Source organism: Gadus macrocephalus, chromosome 15, assembly GCF_031168955.1.
Source record: "Gadus macrocephalus chromosome 15, ASM3116895v1".
In the NCBI taxonomy this organism is placed as follows: Eukaryota; Metazoa; Chordata; class Actinopteri; order Gadiformes; family Gadidae; genus Gadus; species Gadus macrocephalus.
The window spans coordinates 21,452,390-21,474,454 of NC_082396.1; the positions used below are offsets into that span (position 1 = coordinate 21,452,390).

A 22,065-nucleotide genomic window follows, 5' to 3' on the forward strand; every position below is an offset into this window, starting at 1 on the left:
GAGGAGGAATACTGATGACGAGCTCTTATGTCCCACTTTTCTTCTGGGATTCCAGATGAGACGTTCCGTTGAACAAACGGCTGACCGAACCAGTGTTCTGGCTACTGGCTGTGAGGATATAAGACACTGAGAAGACGTCAGTCTGGAACCACTAGCGTCTCAGGACGTGTTACTGATGTTCTTCGTTCTCCAGCTCCCAGCATGCTGGGCCGCTGAGGGTTGGTTTAACTGAATCAGAGTGTCGATAAACGGACACTAGGAGGGGCGTGGAAGACACCAAAAGGAGATCAGAGATCTTGTAAAGGAATGAAGAGCTGTTTCATGATCTGGTAGAAACCCTTAACGCTATGATGGACAGTGAGGTGTTTACTCCTCTCCTGGAGGACTTCATGCTCACGCCTCTGGTTTCTTGGGTAAGGGATGTCCTCACTATTCACGGTTATTTAGCCTGGTCCCCCCATCCATCACGCATGTTATACCAATGTAGAATGTGTGTCGACATGATGTATTTAACATGCGTTTATGTGTTTAGGTGAAGACTGTGATCCATCCGACGACAAGCGATGGATCCAAACTATCGGAATATATTGCATTGGTGGATGGGATATACCTGAACGAGATTATGCTTGAGATGTAAGTAGGCCTATCCCATTACCCCTGTTCCTGTGTTCCTCAATGTAAACGTGTCATGGCTACGTGGTCTAACGCAGCCCAACATCCATCCAGACTACAGTTAAAATGGGTCGCCTTCTGTTAACATGCAGGCAAACACCGCCTCTATAGACTGCGCACAATAGGGCCTTATATTGGGCCAGGGTTGGTTCATTTGGTCACAGATCTGGCTGGTTTTTATTTTTATCCCCGAGGCTTTTTTTAGGGGGGGTGGTCGTCTACAGGCTCGTCTGCAGGCACAAGGCATTAGCGGGAGACCGATGAGTGTGCAGTCGCCCTGCTTCCTGTAGGAAGATGTTCTGTTCTGTTCTGTTGTCATCTAAAGCTGGTCGCCTCTCTGCACGCCCCGTTATCTGATACAAAGACGCACCAGAGCTAAAGCCTACTGCATGATGCAGATTTTATTTCAAGGACGCATAGGGCCTGATATCAGTCCGTCTTGTGAGCCTATAACCATACATCCACGGGTCTGACAGATATGCTTTCCATTCCTTTGTCTGGCTCCACGATGCTATTTCCCCTTTGCTAAAGCTTTTTTTTCCCTTCATATTTTCCACACGTAGCCTAATTATAGATGGCTGCAAAAAAGTGTCAGCGCTTTTTTCTATTAACTGCTGTTGGGAAGGTTAATTTGCTAAGCTTGCCTTGAGTTGGAGCAGCTGGTTAAGGCAGTGTTTCTGGTTATACTGTACAGTTGTGTGGAGGATAAAGTGAGCTGATTAACCCCCACTGGCCATTTCCTCTCTTGTTCTCCACATGGTCTTCCGCACAATATTGCCATCCTCTCCCGTCTTCCCCTTCTCCTCCCCTCTTTCTCCCATTTCCTGCCTCGAGTGGAGAAATCAACAAAAGCCCCTGTTTGTCTGTCTGTCTGTCTGTAACCTTACTGTAGTGCAGCCCCCCCATGATGAGGTCCTCTTTGGTTTGAATTCCCCGTACTAGCAGGCAGCACGTGAGTTATGGACACCTACTGCATCCATAACTCACGTCCCCTGCTAGGGCCCACAGGGAGGAGGGCAAGACAGACGTTTCCTTTTCATGTAATTGTGTCAATGAGGGTCGCACAGGAATGTTCAAAGAAAACCCCAGGTTCTCTTGTTGCCTGTTAGACCCGGAGCACCAGGCCCGTGGTGGAGATGTGGAGTTGAGAGAGTCCTGAGAAAGGGAGAGAGAGAAGATGGGAGTTGGAGAGAGGCACTACATTGTGCTGTAAGATGGAACCATGTAGGTCAGGAGGAGTGTGTGGTCGATGGTGTTTTACAAACACACGTTGGTGATCGTAATCTAGTGTATCTCCAACCATCTCCTCCGTAGGATCGCTCTTCATGTATCAGTCTCAGAAATACTTAGACAAAAAATCTCCCCTTATTCTCTGATGGTCTGATGCTGTATTCTGTAGCATGTAGCAGAAAGAGCTGGGACTGGTTTACAACTTGCTGAACAGGATGCTGGAGTGTGTTGGGGTGTGGGGTCAGCTGCTGGCACTAATCTTGGCAGCACATAGAAGTCCTTTTGTCAGATGGTGTGTCGGTTAGGCTGGACTCTGTCTATGGCCAGCTCTGCTGTGACTGTTGCTACTGTATGCTAACTTTTTATATACCAAAGTCCAAACAGAGCGGACCTTGTGAGTGCCATTAATAGTGATTTCCCATGCTGTGTAACCATTTCACCAGGAATGTGAATTTTTGTTTTTTTGCTATATGACCACTGCCCCCAGTTGTGATGGCACATGGCAAAGTTATTGGCATTTCCGATAGTTATTTTTCTAGTGTTTTGAACACTGAACAATTTTAGCGTTGCCCAATTGGTGGCTGGTTATTTAAACTGCAGTACTGAATTGCTGCATAAAAACATGTTTGTCCCTCTTTAACTAATCTGTTGACTGGGAGACACGAACAGATTGGCAGCCCTAGCAGTTGTCCAGCGTGACAGGGGGAGAGGTGCTGGGATTAGCTAACGGTTTCCTCCTGAAAGCCCCAGATGGCACGGTGGCCCCACCACCCTAGCACTGTCCATTATCTAGCCCATAAGAATTCCCCTTGCCTCGCTGTCAAACCAATTAGAATTCACGGACAGCCAAAGGAAGCCAATAACGTTGTGGTCTGAGTGACAAGTGTCCAATTGATTTCCCTGCTTCCTAAGCAGATCCTTCTAAATGTGTTGTCGCTCTTTGTTTCATGATGCCAATCCCATGACCTCTTAAGATATACTCAGACATTGATGGGAACATGTGCTAGGAATCCAAACATTATGGTTTGAGGACATTTGGCATTTTAAATGTCACTACTGGGTGATTTAAACCATGGTAACTGTTTATTTTATTTAGTAATTTATTTAGTTGATAGGGACAATGCTCATTGATTGCCAAATAAGTTTCTTGCTGTAAATAAGCCAGAAAATTAAAGAAACATATAAACACACCATCAAACAGACGCTGACATTGCACGCCCCACACTATTCCCGCCACATATTAATTGCAACACAAAGTAAGGATACAGTATGAATATAGAAAGAAAGAAAAAAAAAAAAAGCATTTAAGCATTTGGTACATGGTACATTCTTTGATTCTCTCTAAACCAAACTGAGTTTGGTTTTAAAAGTTGTAAGGCTGTGACATTCCCTTACTTCATTGGGCAGGCTATTCTAATAATTGGTGGCTCTGATTGAAAAGGCTGTGAGTCCGATCTGGCTTTTTCTGTACTGTACTATGCAGTGCCCCCTGGCGGTTGCTCTGGTTACTCTATTGTCCTTATCTTTCTTTGTGACCAGCTAGTTAAACGGTAAGAAAAATGTTTGAAGAGCCTTCATTGGTAAATATAATAATAATAATAATAATAATAATACATTTCATTTAGAGGCGCCTTTCAAGACACTTATATGGTCTTATATGCCTACAATTTGAAATTTGATGGTATTTGCAACCTTTTTTGCATGTTTTTTGAATGAGAATTGGGAGTCTAGGATGATTCCCAGATATTTGAAGTCAGGCACCACTCTGACCTTTTCTTGCTTAACTATGACATCAGGGTCATGGGACACAGTAGTTTATCTTGTAAAATACATACAAACAGTTTTGCTTATATTCAGGCGTAAGCATGAATTAGTTAGCAAGTTGGATACATGGCCCATGACTTCAGTCAGTTGGTGTGTGGCTTGTTGTTTATTTTTAGCATGCACATAGAGGACAGTGTCACCTGAGTACATTTTTATGTGTACTGATGGACAAACTGTGGGAAGATCATTAAAGGTTCCATGGCAGGAAAATGTTATGTTTATGTTATAATTTTTATTAATTAATATGAGTTTGCCTATCGCCTTTGCGATACATCCACTGTAAACACGAGCGCATGGTACCGTAGCCGCAAGTTGCTCAGGCCTAAAAAAAAAAAAAGTTTGGTTCCTGTTGGTTGTCAGTTGAGGTCATGGGTAGGTAGGGAATTTATTTTATTTTTTTATTTTATTTTTTCCAGCGGCAGCGAATGATAGGTATGTTGTTTTCATTTAAAAACGAGAAAATTCGCTTTTTTTTTTTTTTTAAAGCTCATAAAATAATTTGGGTCGCACATAAATTGACAGGGTCGGTCGGAAACCGGAACCAAATAAAAAATTTTTTTAGGCCTCAGGGACACACCCCAACCCTCCACCTTGACCCGCCTCAAAAGAACGGCACGTTTGTGGAAAGCTCATTGTGGAGCTGGCTCGTAGTGGCTGTAATTCTGCAGCAAAGCTGAACGTCTTTAAGTACTGTATTAGGGGCCCACTAACAACTATATAAAAGCATCCATAAAGTAGCATGCCATGGGACCTTTAATGTAAAGACTGAACAGAGGGGGGCCCTGTATAGATCCTTGAGGGACACTTAGCTTCACTCAAACATCTGGCGTCACCTGCCAGGAATATAAACCATAGTAGGTCAAATGACCAGCATACTTGAAGATGAATTGAACTGAAATAATCCATCGATAACGTGTTAGTTATGACCATTATATACAAAAAAAAAAGTACGGCATTTTTATTTTTTTTAAATCAACAAATGCAACAATAGAAAATGCGTCTTTTAGTATTAGAGCGCCGATGTCGTCACTGGCATGGTAGGACTAGTTCGTTGCTGCAGACCCGCAAACGTCTTCTACGCTCCACAGCAGAAAATAGTGATTTTAATATGGCTGGTTACGTGTCTGAGCCTGTGAGGGACATGCCTGTAGTGTCCGACTGCCACCCGGTGGAGAGAGATCAATTTCAGGCTCCAGCTCCACCTTCGGATCGTGTGGGTGGGACTGGTGTGCGTGTGGGTGCTGCCGGAGCATGGACACTGCCATTGAATCGGTCTGCTGCCGAGAGATCCCGGTCAACCTTGACCATCTAATGGTGGGATTAGGTTGCATAGCCATGCATATTAGCATGGCATTTCGGATGCTGTGTGGCGAGAGAGAGGTTTTGTAAGTGGCCATGCTCTCTCTAAAGGACGTCCAATCGGAGACACTGGAGCGCCCCATAAATGGCAACAAAGTAACAAGGCGAAAATGATCATTCCCCCTACGTTTTCCTTTGATGCGTTTCAGGAATATCTCCGTAAAGACCGACTCATTGAGGAAACACAACGAGCTGTACAAACGCTGTAGTACTACCTACACATTTAAGCGCTGGTTCTCCAAAAAAATAAGTGGAGCGCATCAAGCCTGCGCGCATCCAGCCTGCGCGCATCCAGCCTGCGCGCTGTCTAAAAACATTCAAGTCGAGGAGGAGATAGTAGTTGTTTAACCTTTTAGATTGAGTAGAAATACTTTTTACAGTTAGTAATTTGTTTTGACCAAGGGGCTGTATTTAAAGCTACAAAAATAATAAAAAAAAAAAAAAAACTCAACGCCTGAAGCAACTCTAACGTCGCTTCAGGCGGCCACACGAAACCACCCTCGGACCATGGACCTATTAAAGAACATGGTTTATTACCTGCCTAATAACATGGTTATTAAAGACATGGTTTCACAAAAAAAATCAGCTCCGGGTGGACGGGACCTGAAAGACATGTTGGATGCACTTTGGGAGATACACCCGCGGAGGAGCATAGATGCGAGGCGGATTCACAAGTGTCACGTTTACTTTAGGTGGATGTTGGAGGTTAATTTCTGGTGGATGTTGATGGATATTGCACAGATGGATATTGCACGGATACATCTTACTATGAAACTACTTCTTCGAGTGGAACTCCCTATGCATCAGCAATCGGTTAGTCGGTGAACAACAGGGTGAGTAGAAGGAGACATTTGTGGAAATTCTGTTTACAGAACCGCCGTGGTTTAATTAGCAGCTTGGAAACATAGATCTGTGATATCGTCTGGGTAATAGTTTATACACTTTATGGTCGGAGTGCTAGCTTGTGGAGATTGACATGACAGGGGCTGATTGACATCGGAGGGTTAGTCAGTTTTAAGGCTGCCAGCCATGTATTAAGGTTAATAGGTTTCCTATTGAAAGGTAGCCTGTGGAAATATATGATTACCCCAGCTGCCATGGCCCTATATAATTCATTAATGCAGCCAGGGGCAATGCAATAAGATGAGGCCTAAAAAAAAAAAAAAAGTTTGGTTGTCGGTTGAGGTCATGGGTAGGTAGGGAATTTATTTTATTTTTTATTTTATTTTTTCCAGCGGCAGCGAATGATGGGTAGGTTGTTTTCATTTAAAAACGAGAAAATTCGCTCATCCTTGTATAGAATGAAGAGGAGCTGTACAAAAACGTAATTATAGTTTGCATCAAAAAAAAAAAAATAAGGGTTAGTTTTTATTTTTTTATTAAAGCTCATAAAATATTTTGGGTCGCACATAAATTGACAGGGTCGGTCGAAAACCGGAACCAAACAAATTTTTTTTTTAGGCCTGATCCTCCTGTAGACCTGGTTGTTTGCTTTTCCGTAGACATTTCAGCGAGCCTCAGAGCCTGACTCATTACCTACTATGGCTGCTAGAGCCACAGAGTAGGAGTAGGTTACCAGGCCAGTAGGGCTGGCCTGGAAGCGAGAGAGGTGGAGGAAGAATAGATATCTTGTTTCCCTTTACTTTATAACACAACATTAGCGGGATCTCTGGAGGAAAAGTAATACTTAAAACCTTAGCTTAGTTGTTTGTTTACGTTCGCTGTACAGCGCCGCGCCAATCAACTATGACTGGCTTGCTGCAGAGCGTGAGCGTCTTGGGAATACCCGGTCAATATAATGGTTACAATATGGACACATAAGACAATCAATATTTGGTATTTGTTATGGATTTATTGTATAAATTCCCTGAAAAGATGCACGTTCCAGGATGAATTGAAAAGCTCCCGTAAGGGCTGAGATGGCAGAGAACAGCTGATTTGGAACGGAGCAACAGCTGTTCGCTTTCACAGGGAAAAACTAAGGAACTTCAACCTACTTAGGCCTACTAATTAACGTTCAAAAGCTATTAAATCTTCAACAAAATATGCAGATACTGTCAAAATCGGTTCCAGGGAGTATATAGGGATTATTAATGTTGTTTTTGATGGTGTTTTTTTCTGGAACGAGTATTCGAATATTCGCTCGGAAAAACCAACGAGTATTCGAAGCCTGAAAAATGGCATTCGGGCCAGCCCTACAGGCCAGTGACGTAACTGATTGTTGAAATCCAACATGGCGGCGCCCTGTAACACTTTCACCCCTTTCACCGTACAATTGAATCCCTTTTAGCAAGTTCAGCCCTTTTTAGTTATTGTACCAATGAGAAGGCAGACAATACATCTGTTGTATCAACAAATCTTTCATATTTCAGTTAATCTTTAAGCTAAATGCTCTTGGGAGGAAACGGCACAACAAAGTACTTTTGACCTAGATATATATATATATATATATATATATATATATATCTATATATATCTACACCCACACACACACACACACATATTGGTTTCCTACACAATAGTTGTGTAAACATTGGAATTGATTCCTGTAAACTTTCTAATAGGGCATGTCTTTCTATAGGACCGTTTTTTTAAAGCCATCCTATTTTATAAGCGGAGGACCCCACAAAAGACCACATGGTTTGAATTATGATTGTCTGCCTTTTATAATCATTTTTCAACAATAAAAAGGCTGCCATCTTTATCGCTCACATTCTGGCTGATAGAAAAACAAACATTCGCTTCTCTTGTCAGCTTTTTATCAACTAAAGCAGCTTCACACACAGACACAGACAGATAGCACCTCTGCCATGAGAGGCCAGCCTGGCCATAGAGTGTGAATCGGTTTGTGGTGGGACAGGCCCTTGTAAAAGATTATGATCTCTGATATTTACATGTCGTTACAAGCACCATGTGCTTCCTATCTAAATGTCACAGATTTCATAATTTCATTGTGTAGACTGAAGAAGTATTTATTTCTCTTTTTAGCTGTGTTTCCACAACAGGAACTTTAGCCCAGAACTAGGAACAAAGTGTGTTTCCACCACAGGAACCAGCCAGGCCCTAAATTAAGTTTAGGCATCCCTTAGCCATTTCTGCAGCCGCATACCTAGTTATTTTGTTCTCTTCTACCTGCAGTAGGCTAAAACGTCCTCTTATTGCATACATAGTGATAAACTACAATTAATATAATTTTCTCATTCAGTTATTTGTTTGTGTTGATCATTCTACATGGCAGTCGGCGCTGCAAGCCAATGTTTACTTGCACTGACGTTTTGGATACAAACTTCCTCGAATAACGTGACCATGTGTTGCACCAAAAGCTAAGGCGCGGTGCGAATACATGCAAAGCCGTCTAGATGCAATTTTTCTCCGGATGGCTTGAATGGAGTGACGCAAACAGCCTGGTTCAGGCAGATTTTTCGTTGCGGCTCGGCCCTACCAAATGTGCGGCCACGATCCTGGAAACGCCACGCACTCCCTCTAAGTTAAAGGGATACTTCACCCATTCAGAACCGTTGTTCTATCATTATAAAATCGCTATTGTAATATAAAGTAAAGTTTTTTTTCCACTCAGTCTAACCCAGTCTTCCCTTGGCCCAGCTTTCCTGATCTAATTTTCTCCCGAGATGAGGTCAAATGACGCGTTTGACGTCATCTCTGGAGAACTTTGCTTTTGCTTGCCTGCTAGAAGGACCGAGGACTACAAACCACTCGTTCGGCAAATTTTTGAGCCCACCAATAAGGAATGAGGGGGGGTGGGAGCTTGCGTACGAGATGTAAACACAATGTCAGCCATGTTTCTTCACCGCTTAGCTATAGAACAAATTTGCAACGTGAAACAGCCAAAGTGGATTTTGAAAATCTATTGTTGGATTCTGACATTCAGGGCTATTAGAACGAGCCAGAATACAGCCAGGAAGAATTGACACAAATGGAGGAGGAGGAAGAGGCTGCTGTGGCTGCAGCTGAACAAGCCTTGCCTGTTGCCGAGGACGAGGAGCCAGAGCGCGCCGGGGCGCTCTGTTCGCCTATAGACACTAACACAGAGTCCCTGTGCTGCCGCGAATTTCAGCGATGCCAGTTTCTTCTAGAAAAAAGTTCTCTTTCTTTCTTAGACAGTATCGCTTCCTGTGTTGTCCAGGCCATCAGAGCTAATTACCCAACACAAGATGGGCAGTACCGTGGCTACCAGGAGACAGTAGATGCTCAAGATGAGCTGTGACTATTTTGACTCTAGCAAACGCACCCTACATGTTTCAAATGCGTAAATAGTTCCCCTTTTTTTCATGAATAAAACTTCAGATTCATGTTGGTTTTTGTGATTTGTTTACTAACCCAAGTGCTTTTATACTAAAGTAGGCCTACTGTATAAGATAAACACTTATTTCAACTGGGGAGAAAAGGTTGAGTTCAAATAGTTGATATGCTGGGCTACTGTAATTAGCAAAAAATGGTATGCTTTACAGTAATATCCAAATGATGCTTTTGAAAAAACGAGGGCAGAAGTCTAAACTAGTCAACGTATCACCGGGATATGTTTACACAAAGTTTGCTTACGACCATGGGTCCTTCCCCCTCCAAACAGAAACAGGCAGGCGGTGCAGCGAGCGCAATGCACTATGGTAGTTGGAAGATTTCTTACTTTTGAGCTAGAGAGACACTTTCTGCCTTTTCTCAGGCTAGGATGAACCGATTTCATTTTTTTTAACGCATTTATACTACATAGAATTATTTACTTCATATAGTAACCTTCATATCTCCACCGGTGAAGTATCCCTTTAAATTATCCTTTATTGTCCCTTTTTGGGGGAAATTCTTTTCTGCTTTTGACCCATCCGGGAACCGGTGAACTCATGCAAACCGGCATACCCGGTTTGCATGAGTCGCATGAGGACAGCATGAGGACAGCCGCAGTGCAGCGCCCGGGGAGCAGATGGGGGTTTGAGGTGCCTTGCTCGAGGGCACCTCAATGGTGGATAAGGACGTAAGAGAGTGCTGCACTACAACTGCCCCCGTCCACATTTTTTGTATACCGGTCGGGATACGAACCAGCCACCCACGGTTACTTTTCCAACTCCTTAACCAGTATCCCACGGAAGCCCTCTAGTGGCTGCTTGCGAGAGTTTAACACTTGGTCAATAGAATAGCTTAAAACCAGGAAAGGAAATTCACATGCCGATATTCCAATCGCGCAAACGATGCAAATTTGTTCTAGTTGATTTGAATATTTGAACTTTGGTGCTTGATTTTGGCTTCGCTTTTGGTGTGAACACATCTCGATAGCCTACTTTTAGATTTTATAACGAACGGGAAAACAACATAAAAAATCACGTCTCCAAAACATGAATTAATTAAAGAACTGGCTACTCTATCTTACACTTGGATAAAAAATGTAACTCCATAAAAGTGAATTCTCTAAATACATAGGGCTGTGCAATTAATCAAACTTTGTGACATCCGCTTGCAGAGGAGGGACTCCCTCCTACTACATAAGTCCCGTCGTCACATCATCTCTTCAGTCTTTAGGCAAACACCTCTTCCTCGCTCCGAGCAAGGAGGGGGGTCTGGTGAGATACCTCACTCATATATCAGAAAACCTTGGTGAATTTCTTAACCTTAAGTTTTCTTTCAATATTCGCTCGGTATCTCACTGGGATATAGTAACTCCCGTATTGCCAAAGAAGTATCAGTGCAAACTCATCAAACAGGCATGTTCACTGATCCAACGCGTGTGAGACAGATTAGGCACAGTAACATCCAACCTGTAGAATCTAGTGAAAGTGTGAGGCGTCGCCCAGCTGGCAGCCGCACATATCTCTTCCACTGAGACCCCCTGAAACAGTGCCCAGGATGTGGACATGCCGCGAGTCGAATGTGCGCGCAGGCCGATAGGGGGTTCCAAACCAACGCTATTATAAGCCATGGCTATAGCCTCCACGATCCAGTGTGATAAACACTGCTTCGAGAGAGGCTTCCCCAGGTGTGACGTAGCACAAGATACAAACAGCTGCTCCGATTTCCTGAATCCAGCCGTCCTATCAACATAGACGCATAAAGCCCGCACCGGGCAGAGCGCATTCAGCCGCTCCTGCTCCTGGGAGGAGAAAGGAGGAGAATGGAAAGCCAACAGCTCAATAGGGCGGTATGACAACGCAGAGTCGAATACCTTTGGTACAAACGCAGGATTCGGCTTTAATAAATCCTTTGAGTTACCCCGCAAAAACTACATACATGCCGGGCTAACCGACAGAGCATGGATGTCACTCGCGCGTTTAGCCGAGGCCAACGCGAGCAACAAAGCCGTGTTAAACAAGAGCGTCTAAAGCTCTACCTGTTGTAAGGGCTCAAACAGTGGGCGTGACAGTGCATCAAGCACCGTGGATAAATCCCACGGAGCAGCCAAAGACGGCGACACCGGCCGAAGACGGCGTGCACCTTTCATAAACCGGCAAACGATAGGGTGTTGGCCTGTGACAAGCCGATATAGCGGCCAAGTACACTTTGACAGTGGAGAAAGCCCGGCCTTTATCCAGCAAGCCCTGTAGAAACGTCAGAATAACCGGCACGGGACTCTGGAAAGCTATTTCCCCAGCTTTTGCGCACCACTCCTCGAACGCATGCCATTTCCCGTCATATGCGTAACGCGTAGAGGAAGCCCTGGCGCCCTGGATAGTCGTAATGACATTCCATGGGAGTCCAGCCGTCGTTAGGTTCATCCTTTCACGAACCAGACCCACAGAGCCATGCGCTCCGGATGAGGATGGAAGATTTCCCCATGCGCTTGCGTGGCCTCTGCGTAAAGGCAGAGGCCAAGGCTGGCTGCACAGCAACTGGACTATTTCCGCCAACCAATATTTCCCCGGCCAACGGGGGGCTATAAGGATCAGCGCATGACCCTTCTCTCGCACTCTGGCGAGAGTAGGAATGATCAGTTCTAATGGGGGAAAAGCGTACAGGAGGACGCGCGGCCACTCATATGCCAAAGGATCCAGCCCCATTGGGGCGCTCCGACTGGTTAGGGAATAGAACAGAGGGCACTGAGTGTTCTCCTCTGATGCAAAGAGATCGACCTCCGCTCGACTTTATTTCTCCCATATCTGGTTCACGACCACGATGTGGTCCAGTTTCCAGTCCGTGTAGCGAGGGTCGCCTCTGGACATTAAATCTGCTCCCCAGTTCCGCGCGCCCGGCACGCGTGTCGCTCTCAGCGACAAGAGGTGGGCGTTGCCCCACATGGTCAGTTTGTGTGCCTGATGGTTTATATACGCCACCACCGTGGTGTTGTCCGTCCTGACTAGAACATGCTGCCCTCTCAGAAAGGGAAGAAAATGTTTCAGCGCCAGTGACACCGCCTGAAGTTCCAGGCAGTTTATGTGAACAAACTGAATATGTGAACTGTGCCATTTATTGCTCTGCCCTCGTATACGGCTCCCGAGCCCGTTCGAGAGGCATCCGTCGAAAGGACCTTCCTTGCCAGGATAGTTCCCATGGTAACGCCTGTAGTTAAAAAGGACGCGCGTCCCCAAGGGCGCAGCGCCAAGACGCATGCCATGGAGATCTAAAACTCGGCGATGGCCATGGCACGTCGGGTTCAGTCTGAGTGATGCAACCCATCGCTGAACCGGCCTCATATGGAGGCGGCCAAATGGGACTACTCCCAGCGCCGACGGCATCAGACCCAATAGTCTGAGGCATGTTCTGAACTTCAACATCGTCCCCCTGTGAAAAAGTGCCAGACAAGCCTGAAAGGCTTCCACTCTCTCCGCGGATAGACGTGCTTTGAACGTCACTGAATCGATGCACAAGCCTAACAACGTTATGCTTTGAGTAGGGACCAAAACAATCTTTTTCACGTTTATTGTGAAACCCAGGGATATTAGGTGTGATATGAGCATCTGGTTTGCGCCTTAGCCTCCTGGGGTGACTGTGTGGCTGAGGCCAGTCGTCTATGTACGTTGCTAAACGTATTCCCTTCAACCTGAGGGGCGCGTTAGCAGCCTCCGTGCATTTCATAAACAACCAAATACGTTACGCCCTGGAAGGCGAACCTGAGATATTTCCTGTGAGGGGGATAAATGGGGATATGGAAATAAGCGTCCGTCAGATCTATGCTTGTGAACCAGCCTCCCGGGCGCAAGAAGCGTATGAGAGAGGCGTGTGTCAGTGTCCTGAAACTGTACTGTTTCATGAATCTGTTCAGAGTGCGTAAATCTAATATCGGCCGGAGGCCCCCTCCCTTCTTTCGGACTAGAATGTACCTTGAGTAAAACCTCTTTGGTTTTTCTCCGGTTGCAAAAATCTGAATTGCCCTTTTGTTTTTTAGAGAGGTGATTTCTTCCTTTAAAACATGAGCTTTCTCTCCATGGGCCTGCGACTGCAGTATCCCATTGAAACGGTGAGGAGTGGACGTAAATTGGAGCCTGTAGCCGGCGGTTACAGTTTTTATAACCCAATCTGACGCACCACATGCATGCCACTCACCAAGCTCTCTGCAGGTCCGGCCCTTCTCTCCTTCGCGACGTGAACTGTGAAGGCCGAACGGCCTTCTGCACGCATTTTGTAGGGCTTGGAACACGCCCTCTGTAACCCTTTTTGGAACCGGGTTTGTAACAGAACATCTAGGGGGGACGGCGACGGCGTCTGGCAGGCCTGCCGTACCCTCCTGGTCTCAGCGCCTCAGGTAGCGCGCCGTTATTCATGGCTCCTGAGTAGCCGAAGGGGCCACCTGGCGCCGCCCCGCGCGCGGTTGGTTTCCTCGCCCACGCGCCACTGTGCTCCGTCGGCTTGTTCTGGCCCCGGCCGGCCCTGTGGGTTGGGTGGGGCTGACTCTTCTGGATGCTGTAAGCCGGCGGAGGAGCGCGGTGTTGGGTGAACACCTGGCCGGGTGTGTTGCCGGGGAAAGGCGCTCTTCTGGGAAGACACAGCGCCTCACCCTCCCTCTTTTTCTCCTCCCAGCGTTTTAGCATGACGCCGTAGGCTGGGCCAAACAGGCCCTTCGGGTCCACAGGCACGTCGAGGAGTTGGGTTTTTTCCCTCAGAGAGAGACTGGACAGGTTCAGCCACCTTGCTCTCTCCTGTGCGACCATCAGCGCCATGGCCCTTCAGGACGCTTGGACAGCGCTCCTGTGAAGGCGTAGGCACAGGTCCGTCACAACGCACATTTCATCCCACAGGGCTGGGGTGGGTGACGAAGACACGTCTCCCTCCAGCTCCGCCTGGTAGGCCAGCAGCAGCGACGGTGCGTTGAGCGCTCTCACTGTCGTGGCCATCGCCTTGTAGCCCTTCTCGGTCATTGACGACTGGAAGCAGTTGGCTCTGGACGGCAGTCCAGAACAAGATGTCAGCTCCCGACATCTTGTTCCCGCACATGCAGGACTTTGTCGGAGGCTTCCCCGAGCCATCGGTTAGGGTAGGTTCAACCTCAGACTGCATGGTCTCCGCTTATGACCAGCCGCTGTTTGGTGACAGGTCAGCTTGGACACGTGGATTGCAGCTCGTGTGGGTACTAGCAGCTAGTATGGGTACTAGCAGTTACTGTTTGGTGACAGTTTTAGCCTCACAGAGGTCAGATGTAGCGATGTAGGCTAGCGTTCGATGACCAAGGGGTTAGCTCGCTCTTTCCTCCGTATTGTCTTCTTTATCAGAGTTGTTGGTATGAATTCCAGTTGTTCGGGTGATAAATAAACTGTCTGGCAAGCGAGTTGAAGCTCCAGAAGGTCCGCTCTAGCGTAAGTGCGTCTCGGTGGATTTGGATACGTGGTGACCCCAGCAGAGAATAAACCTCCATAACTTGATGAAGAATGGCTTTTGAATTCCTCCAACGCAGATTTGACAGTATCCATAAGTCATAAGAATATTGTCACGATTTAAACTCGACAAAAATGTGAAAAAGTAAATTAAATATGTAATAAAGTAGCCTTTCAATGACGAGTTGCTCAAACATAGGAGCGCCCCGCATCTCGTTGCCATGGATATATCGGATATATGTTTCAGGAGCATATGTTTCCGCATAGTACTGGTAGCTCAATTTCGCTTGGCATATTTTACATTTCACCTTATGATCTCCTATTTCTTTAATGTATTTCAATTCTTCGCTGCGCTTTGCTTTAACCGCCATCTCTTAACTTTTTGAATTCTGGCGCGCCTGCACACGGATGTGCCACACAGAAATTTGATTAATTTAATTTGCTTTGTGCCCACGGCATGCGTTAGTGGCGCCGCACAGAAAATGTATACATTTGCTTCAGAAAACGTTGTTTGTGTGTGTATATGCAAACTCGAGTTTGCCTGTCCACCAACCGAGTTCATTTGTAACGAGGAGTACTCGAGTAATCGATTCCTCACGCCCATCCCTAGTACAGATAGTATTATTGAACAGAGAAGGATCTGTAATTATGTTTTGGTTTTCGCGGCGCAGATAAGAGAAGAAGGAAGATTCTACGCATGCACTCAGACATGGTGGTGTTGTGTGATGGTGTATCACAACACCACCTAGCCGCCTGACATGCTTACCCAATCTAAATCCACACACTTTTGCGTCACTGTATGCACGCATATTTCCTCCCGAAAATGCTTGTCTAAACGCGGAATAAGAAGTGAAGACGCGACGCCCTTTTTGCGTCTTCTGTTCAGACCGTCATCATGTAAACGTAGCCTCACAATCACAAAGTCGCTTACGATGAATTGGCAAAGAAACAAAAACACAAGACCACAACCCCGAAGACGGCAGGACAGATGTCGATTACAACCGATTGTTCTGTCTTATTTAATTTTCTAGTATGTTTATTTTATTCATTGAAAGTTTTATAGAAATTACAGAACAGCTGGATACATATTTATTTGTACATTATATTCAATTTGAACAGTTTGGTACTGTGAAGTTTAAGAATTTTTAAAACTCAGTTAACGTGTTTTTTTTTTAAATGCCGAATAAATGCATTTTATTTTCAAACTCAATAAGAATCGTTAAAAGAATCGTGATTTCAATCGTGACCAAAAAAAATTGTGATTCTCATTTTTTCCAAAATCGAGAAATCGGATATTTTGAAGCAAGTACGGAGAATAGGCTCATATTCATTGGCTATATATGTTTTGGGGTTGAATTGATTGATTGATTTTTACTGCCGCATCTTCATATCATAACTGATAGTTGTCGAGATTTTGTTGGTCTTTTTTTCCCCTCTGTATTTCTCCCTATTTCTTGTTTATGTGCTTGATCTAAAATGACTTCAACTCGCCTAACTTTCACAAAACTTTACACTGTGGTGGCAAAACCGACAACCAGGGTCAGAAGGAGCCTTTAGTCCCTTGAAATGTAGTCCTGGGACCAGAGCTTCTGGTTCATTTTGGAGGAAACGTGACTTTAGAAAACAGAGTTTACATAGACAGCTTAAGCCCTGACTGCTGTTGTCTGGGCCTAACTCTCGTCGTTCCTTCAACCTCTGGGATTAAAGCTACTCCCTTTTTAGTCAATTGGATGTCCTCTTGGCTGCTTGTCACAGAGTACATGTTCAGTAGATGTAGGGCTCAACCTCCGAGATTCAATGTAATTGACCTCTAAGAACGTGGAACAACGGAGGTGGTGGTCTGATGTCTTTCAAGCCTCTCCTTGATACCCTTTCTTTCCTTTTTACCCCTTTCTGCCGTACGTCTCCTGAGGGCCTTCATGCTGTCTGACTTCATTTTATGTCTGACCCCCAAAGCTGAACTCAAGCCTCCTGTCCAGACCTCAGGTCTCCTGCTAAGGCTGCCCAGGCAGACTGAGAGAAGGAAGGTTGGAAGGACCAATCCCAAGTCTCTCTGTAACCAACTCTTTTGGGGCAATTGGTGTACATGAGTGTTGCGGCTGCGGTGACCTTACGAGTACATGGCTTTAAATGGTTATTTAAAATGTTTGTCTATGGCCCATCCTCAGACACAATGGTGATTTAAAAACCTGTCTTGATGTGCTTCTGTGAACATATGGCCTACTGTAGCACATGGGTGCTGATTTGGCCTCCCATTCCTTCTGCTTAGGTATGAAGTGCATACTGTCGGTACAAACCAACTGTGTGTGTGTGTGTGTGTGTGTGTGTGTGTGTGTGTGTGTGTGTGTGTGTGTGTGTGTGTGTGTGTGTGTGTGTGTGTGTGTGTGTGTGTGTGTGTGTGTGTGTGTGTGTGTGTGCTCTCGTGCTGACTGTAATGCAGCCTGTCATATATAGGTTAACACTGCTCCCTCAGGCTCAGTGGGGAGGCTGTGAATCAGCCTGCTACTGAAGGCTGAATGACTGGATAGCCAGATGATTCTCTAATTGTCAGACTTACTGGCTTTATGGCTTACTGTGGTGCTGCCAGGCAAAACTGTCCACATCCATTTAAAGCATTGGTGCCTGGTTGGAGCGCTGGGGAGAGGTCGGGGGCGCCTGGCCCTCCCTCTCTCCTGCACTCCTCCCTCTTCAGCCTAGCAGTAGCCGGAGGGAGGATGGGCGGGATGGGTGTTGTGGCGGCCATGTCCTTTCCACTGCTTTCATCCGCATATAGGTAGAATTTGTCACTGGCCCTCTTCTGTCTCTGCCCTCCCCCACCCCTGATCCCCCATTAGCCCTCGCTCTGATAGGATTACAGCTTCCACTGTTTTTTAATCAGCGAGTTATATAGTACCCCTAGTGTGTGTGTGTGTGTGTGCGTGTGCGTGCGTGCGTGCGTGCGTGCGTGCGTGCGTGCGTGCGTTTGGTTCGGTTCAGGCAGATCAGGTTATCACATCTTCTGTACAGATTTTTGACCTTTGTCAGAATGCCTTTTCAGATGTGATACAACGTTTGTTAAATTTTGCTCTCAGCTATTGCTTTATTTAATTTCATATTTTGTCATATTTCTCTGAAATAATAGTGTGTTCCATATACCTCATACACCTCCCGCACGAGTTGCTCTTGTGATGTAATTTCCTTGCTTGCAGCACCTATAGCGTTGCCGTTTGTCTTTGTGAGTCATTGGCTAATCATTGTTATTTTTCGCTACATAAGCCTCTTTAGCAAACCAGCTCGAAAACAAAAAACCTTAAAGTGACCAACATGGTACAAATACAAAGTAAAGAAGTCTCTTTATGGGCGCAGCCATTTGTCGAGTTTTACGGTCAGCCTCACTGAACTCGGTTGACTCTCAGAATCCCGTTTGGGACCGACCAAAAAAGGGCATTCCTCTGTGAAATGCCGCAAGAAAGCTGGGAGATCTCCAACTTTGCAACTCGTGCGGGTGGTGTATGAGGCATCACACCATAAGCTTAACCTGTCATTATGTATAGAAATTAAACAAGAAAACGCAGTTAAGCAGGTTCCTCAAAATATATATTTTTGAAAGTTTCTTGGTTTTGTAGAACTCTAATTGTACTGAACATTGAAGTGGATACATTTTAATTTGTGTAGTTGCCTAGCAAAACTCTAATTGTACTGAACATTGAAGTGGATACATTTTATTTTGTGTAGTTGCCTAGCAGCATTGTGCACAACATCACACTGGGTCATTCCGGACCATGAGATGCACCATGCGGGACTGCCTTTTGAATGTACAGTATGTGACTTAATGCTCATCCCTCTGTATTGTAGTGTGTCTGCAGGACCGTTTCAGACCTTGGGCGTTGGGAATGAGATCTTTATTGTGAAAAGGGGGTAAATTCTTTAATGCTGCAGGTAACACAAATTATAACAGTGCAGCGTGTACGAGGACAGATGCAGACACATGCATCAATGCAAATTTGACAATGCAACTCGCATGCACAATCCTTCCTCCCTGTTGAGTGAATGCTGAATGACCCTCGTATATGGGTCATGCTACTGACATGCTTGGAAGAAGGATAGTAGGCATAGGCAGAATAAAACCAAGTAGAGTAGGAAAATGTATGTTCATATAAAGATGTTTTATCAGGCCTACAGAGGAACTGTTTCTATGATGACAGAGGTCATTTCTGTGGTCCCAGTGTGGAGTGGACAACAACAAACCAACCCAAACATTAAATGTGTTTAATCCATTGTTTTAGTAGGCTAGATGCCAATGGAACAATGCATCCTTATGCCTATTATTTCAAGCAGAAGTTGATCAAGCATAAGGCAATGTAAATCGTGTTGTATCTGTTTGGAAACTTTCCATAATTTTGTCAAACACAAGAATCTGAGATTGTCATTCTCAAAAACAAGTACTTTTGTAGGATGTACATTGACAGGGTGCTTTATTTCCTATGGGGTTACATTGCAGCTCGTTTCATGGCTCTTGCTAAATACTGGACCAATTTACAAAAAATGTGTTCACCTTAGTGGTTTAGATGGTAGAGGGGGGCAGGAAGGGGTCCCTGTTGGAGCACATGTCAGAGAGCTCTGAAACCAGTTGATGTGAAACCCCGTGATGACACCACTCGCTGGTATTCCCGCCCCTCTGGCAGCAGAGCCCTCCTGGGGTCTCATTGATAACCGTTGCGTACGCACAAAACGGGGCTGAAATTGGCGTACGTGACTTTCAAACAAACTCTGACCCATGCGTACGCATGGTTTGGAGGAAAAAGAGAATTGGCGACACAGATGGTGTGGTGGTGAACTGAAGTCAGACAGAAGAATTGTAGAGCGAGAAGAACGATTATGTTTTATCATCGCCCTTCATAAATTTAATTTCAACCCGTATCATGCATTAAGTAAGGAATAATCACCGAGAGGCCGGGCAATAAACAGTTTGATATGCCCGGCTCGTGGGCGGCTTACCGCCCGAGACGAAGTCGAGGATGGTAGGTAACCTTCCGCGAGCCGGGCATATCAAACTGTTTATTGCCCTGCCTTGAGGTGATTATTCCGTTTATTCTACTTCGCGCCGGCCAACATAATAAAACAATTCAAATACTTTAAGAATTAGCCTTTTTCTTATTCGTATTGCATGCTTATTAAATGTATAATGTGTTTAAATTCATCTCCCTCGAAAAGTAGTTCCCTTTAGAACTACGGTGAATAACGTTAGCTCAGCTGTAGGTAACTCGTTTCTATAGCAACCACACAAGGCTGGATTTTTGCTGATCACTAGTTTAATAACGTAGTTGCTACATTCGTATCAAGTCAGCTTTAATGACGATCGATCAAACATGCACTCCTTGGTTTGTTTTTACTATGGACCTCATGTTGGAAATGTATGTGATAGAAAACGATACAAGCGGCGTATTGATCTACTGTGCTTAGTCAGCAGCAAGTAGAACCGACAAATCAGCGGGCAATATGCCGGATTAATGCACCCCTCCCAGCCAATCAGAATCAAGCATTCTTAAATGAAGTAGAATAAAACTATTTAATCAGAATAATTTAAGTCAACTGTGTTATTTCTCAGTTATAACTCCGGAAACATCCCCTTAGAATATAAAAAAAAAAAAAATTCTCTATTTAATCCCGTCACTCCATACTGTCCACTGACGGCGCGACTGCATGGAATAAAGTATCTGTCCAACATGTGTCAATAACATAATATTTTTATGTGAAACTGTAAACACATAATCAAATGTCAATTAAATCCCAAGTGTGGAAAACCAAGCCACACTCCTCATCACAATCGTTGTCCGTTACTCTTGATGCTTTTCATGACGAATCAGGCATTAAAAAGGGGTGATGTTCAAGAACATTTTACGTGGGTGATTACAAACTGATTATCCAAGGTGTTCTCGGTCAGTCTTATTACCGTAACCCTATAAATACAGAGGTGAGCGCCTCGGTAATGCTGCACCATATGGCACTTCTGGCGGACCATGCAAATGGCAGGATTCGGAGTGAGAGGGTCTTTAGGGACCATAACGATTTATTGGTAGGCTACATAAAAATATGTACCTTTATGTCAGACCACTTCTTTTTTAATTCTGGGACTGTGTGCTCCTTGCTACTGACAGAGTTCACTGCTTCAGCAACATGTTGCCACTCACTCTGCTTTTTGTTGTTGACGATCCCAATCCTGTGACCGCCGAACAAAACTACTTTTCGGGCCTCCATCTCACCCACAAGTGTCTCCACTTCAACCTCCGTGAAATTTGGCTTTTTTGATTTTCTCAGTCCTTCTGCCATTGTTTCCGACAAGACATAATACTTGCATCTGAGTCTGTTTTATGTGCAGATCGCATTCATGAGGTCATTTGCATTGACCATTTATGGTTAAAAAGGGGCGTGTACAGGGCGGAACGTGAAGCTGATTCAGCTGCGCACACTTGTAGGCACTCTGTGATTTATGAAGCAAAGATTGCGTACGGTGTGCGTACGCAGGGTTTTATAAATCAGAATATTTTTTGGCACACGCAAAACTTGGCTTTTGGGCGTAGATACACTTGTAGTAACGATCCCACGCACAGTTTTATAAATGAGACCCCTGGTCTGTGATGAACCAGCCTGTGAGCAGTTTAGGTTGTATTGTTGGTTAGTGGTTGTGGGTTGCTGGTTGAAGGGCCGGGACTTTGGTTACATTTGGGGTCGACCATTTCCCATGACATCATCTGTATACCCCGTCAGCAGCGGTAGGAAGTCTTGGCTGTAGACTTCTTGAGTTGACAAGCTATGGTATCATTCGGGAGGTCATGGTCTTGCAAGGGACAAGAATATAATTTGAAATATATTTTTGGATAAAGTGCAGTCCTACCTTCTTCTTAATGCACTTTAAACGTTTCCCATTAGTCTCAAGTGTTACTTAAGCATTCTCTAACAAGTATCCTTTTTCGCTTTTCATGCTGTTTTTGAAGGAAAAGTTAGGGTCTGGGAGTTGCTCGAATACCATTTACATTATGTTTGACTTATAAAAATAATTTCCTCTACAGAAATCCCATGGCGACCGTGCAGAGGACCAACAAGAAAGTAAACAATGATCCATCACTGCGCATTCAGAACCTCTCTATTCTCATCGGGCAGATCAAAGCCTACTATCAGGTAATGAAGAACGGGTTCTCCTTTATGTTTAGTTTGGATAGCATGACATTTGAGAAAAAAAATAAAAATCCTT

The 22,065-nt window shown here is 45.0% G+C and overlaps 1 protein-coding gene across 13 annotated transcripts in view; it reads left to right on the forward strand.

Moving 5' to 3' along the window:
- The first annotated feature begins 6 nt into the window (after positions 1–6).
- ccdc88ab (coiled-coil domain containing 88Ab) overlaps positions 7–22,065 on the forward strand; it is a 139,584-nt gene continuing 117,525 nt past the window's right edge. For all 13 annotated transcript variants that reach the window (XR_009529368.1, XM_060073538.1, XM_060073531.1 and 10 more), the window contains exons 1-3: positions 7–413; positions 533–633; positions 21,884–21,992. Coding sequence is in view for 12 of the 13 variants with exons in the window: in XM_060073538.1 (XP_059929521.1) it covers positions 348–413; positions 533–633; positions 21,884–21,992 (276 nt within the window). In the remaining variant the exon portion in view is untranslated. The remainder of the gene's footprint in view (positions 414–532; positions 634–21,883; positions 21,993–22,065) is intronic.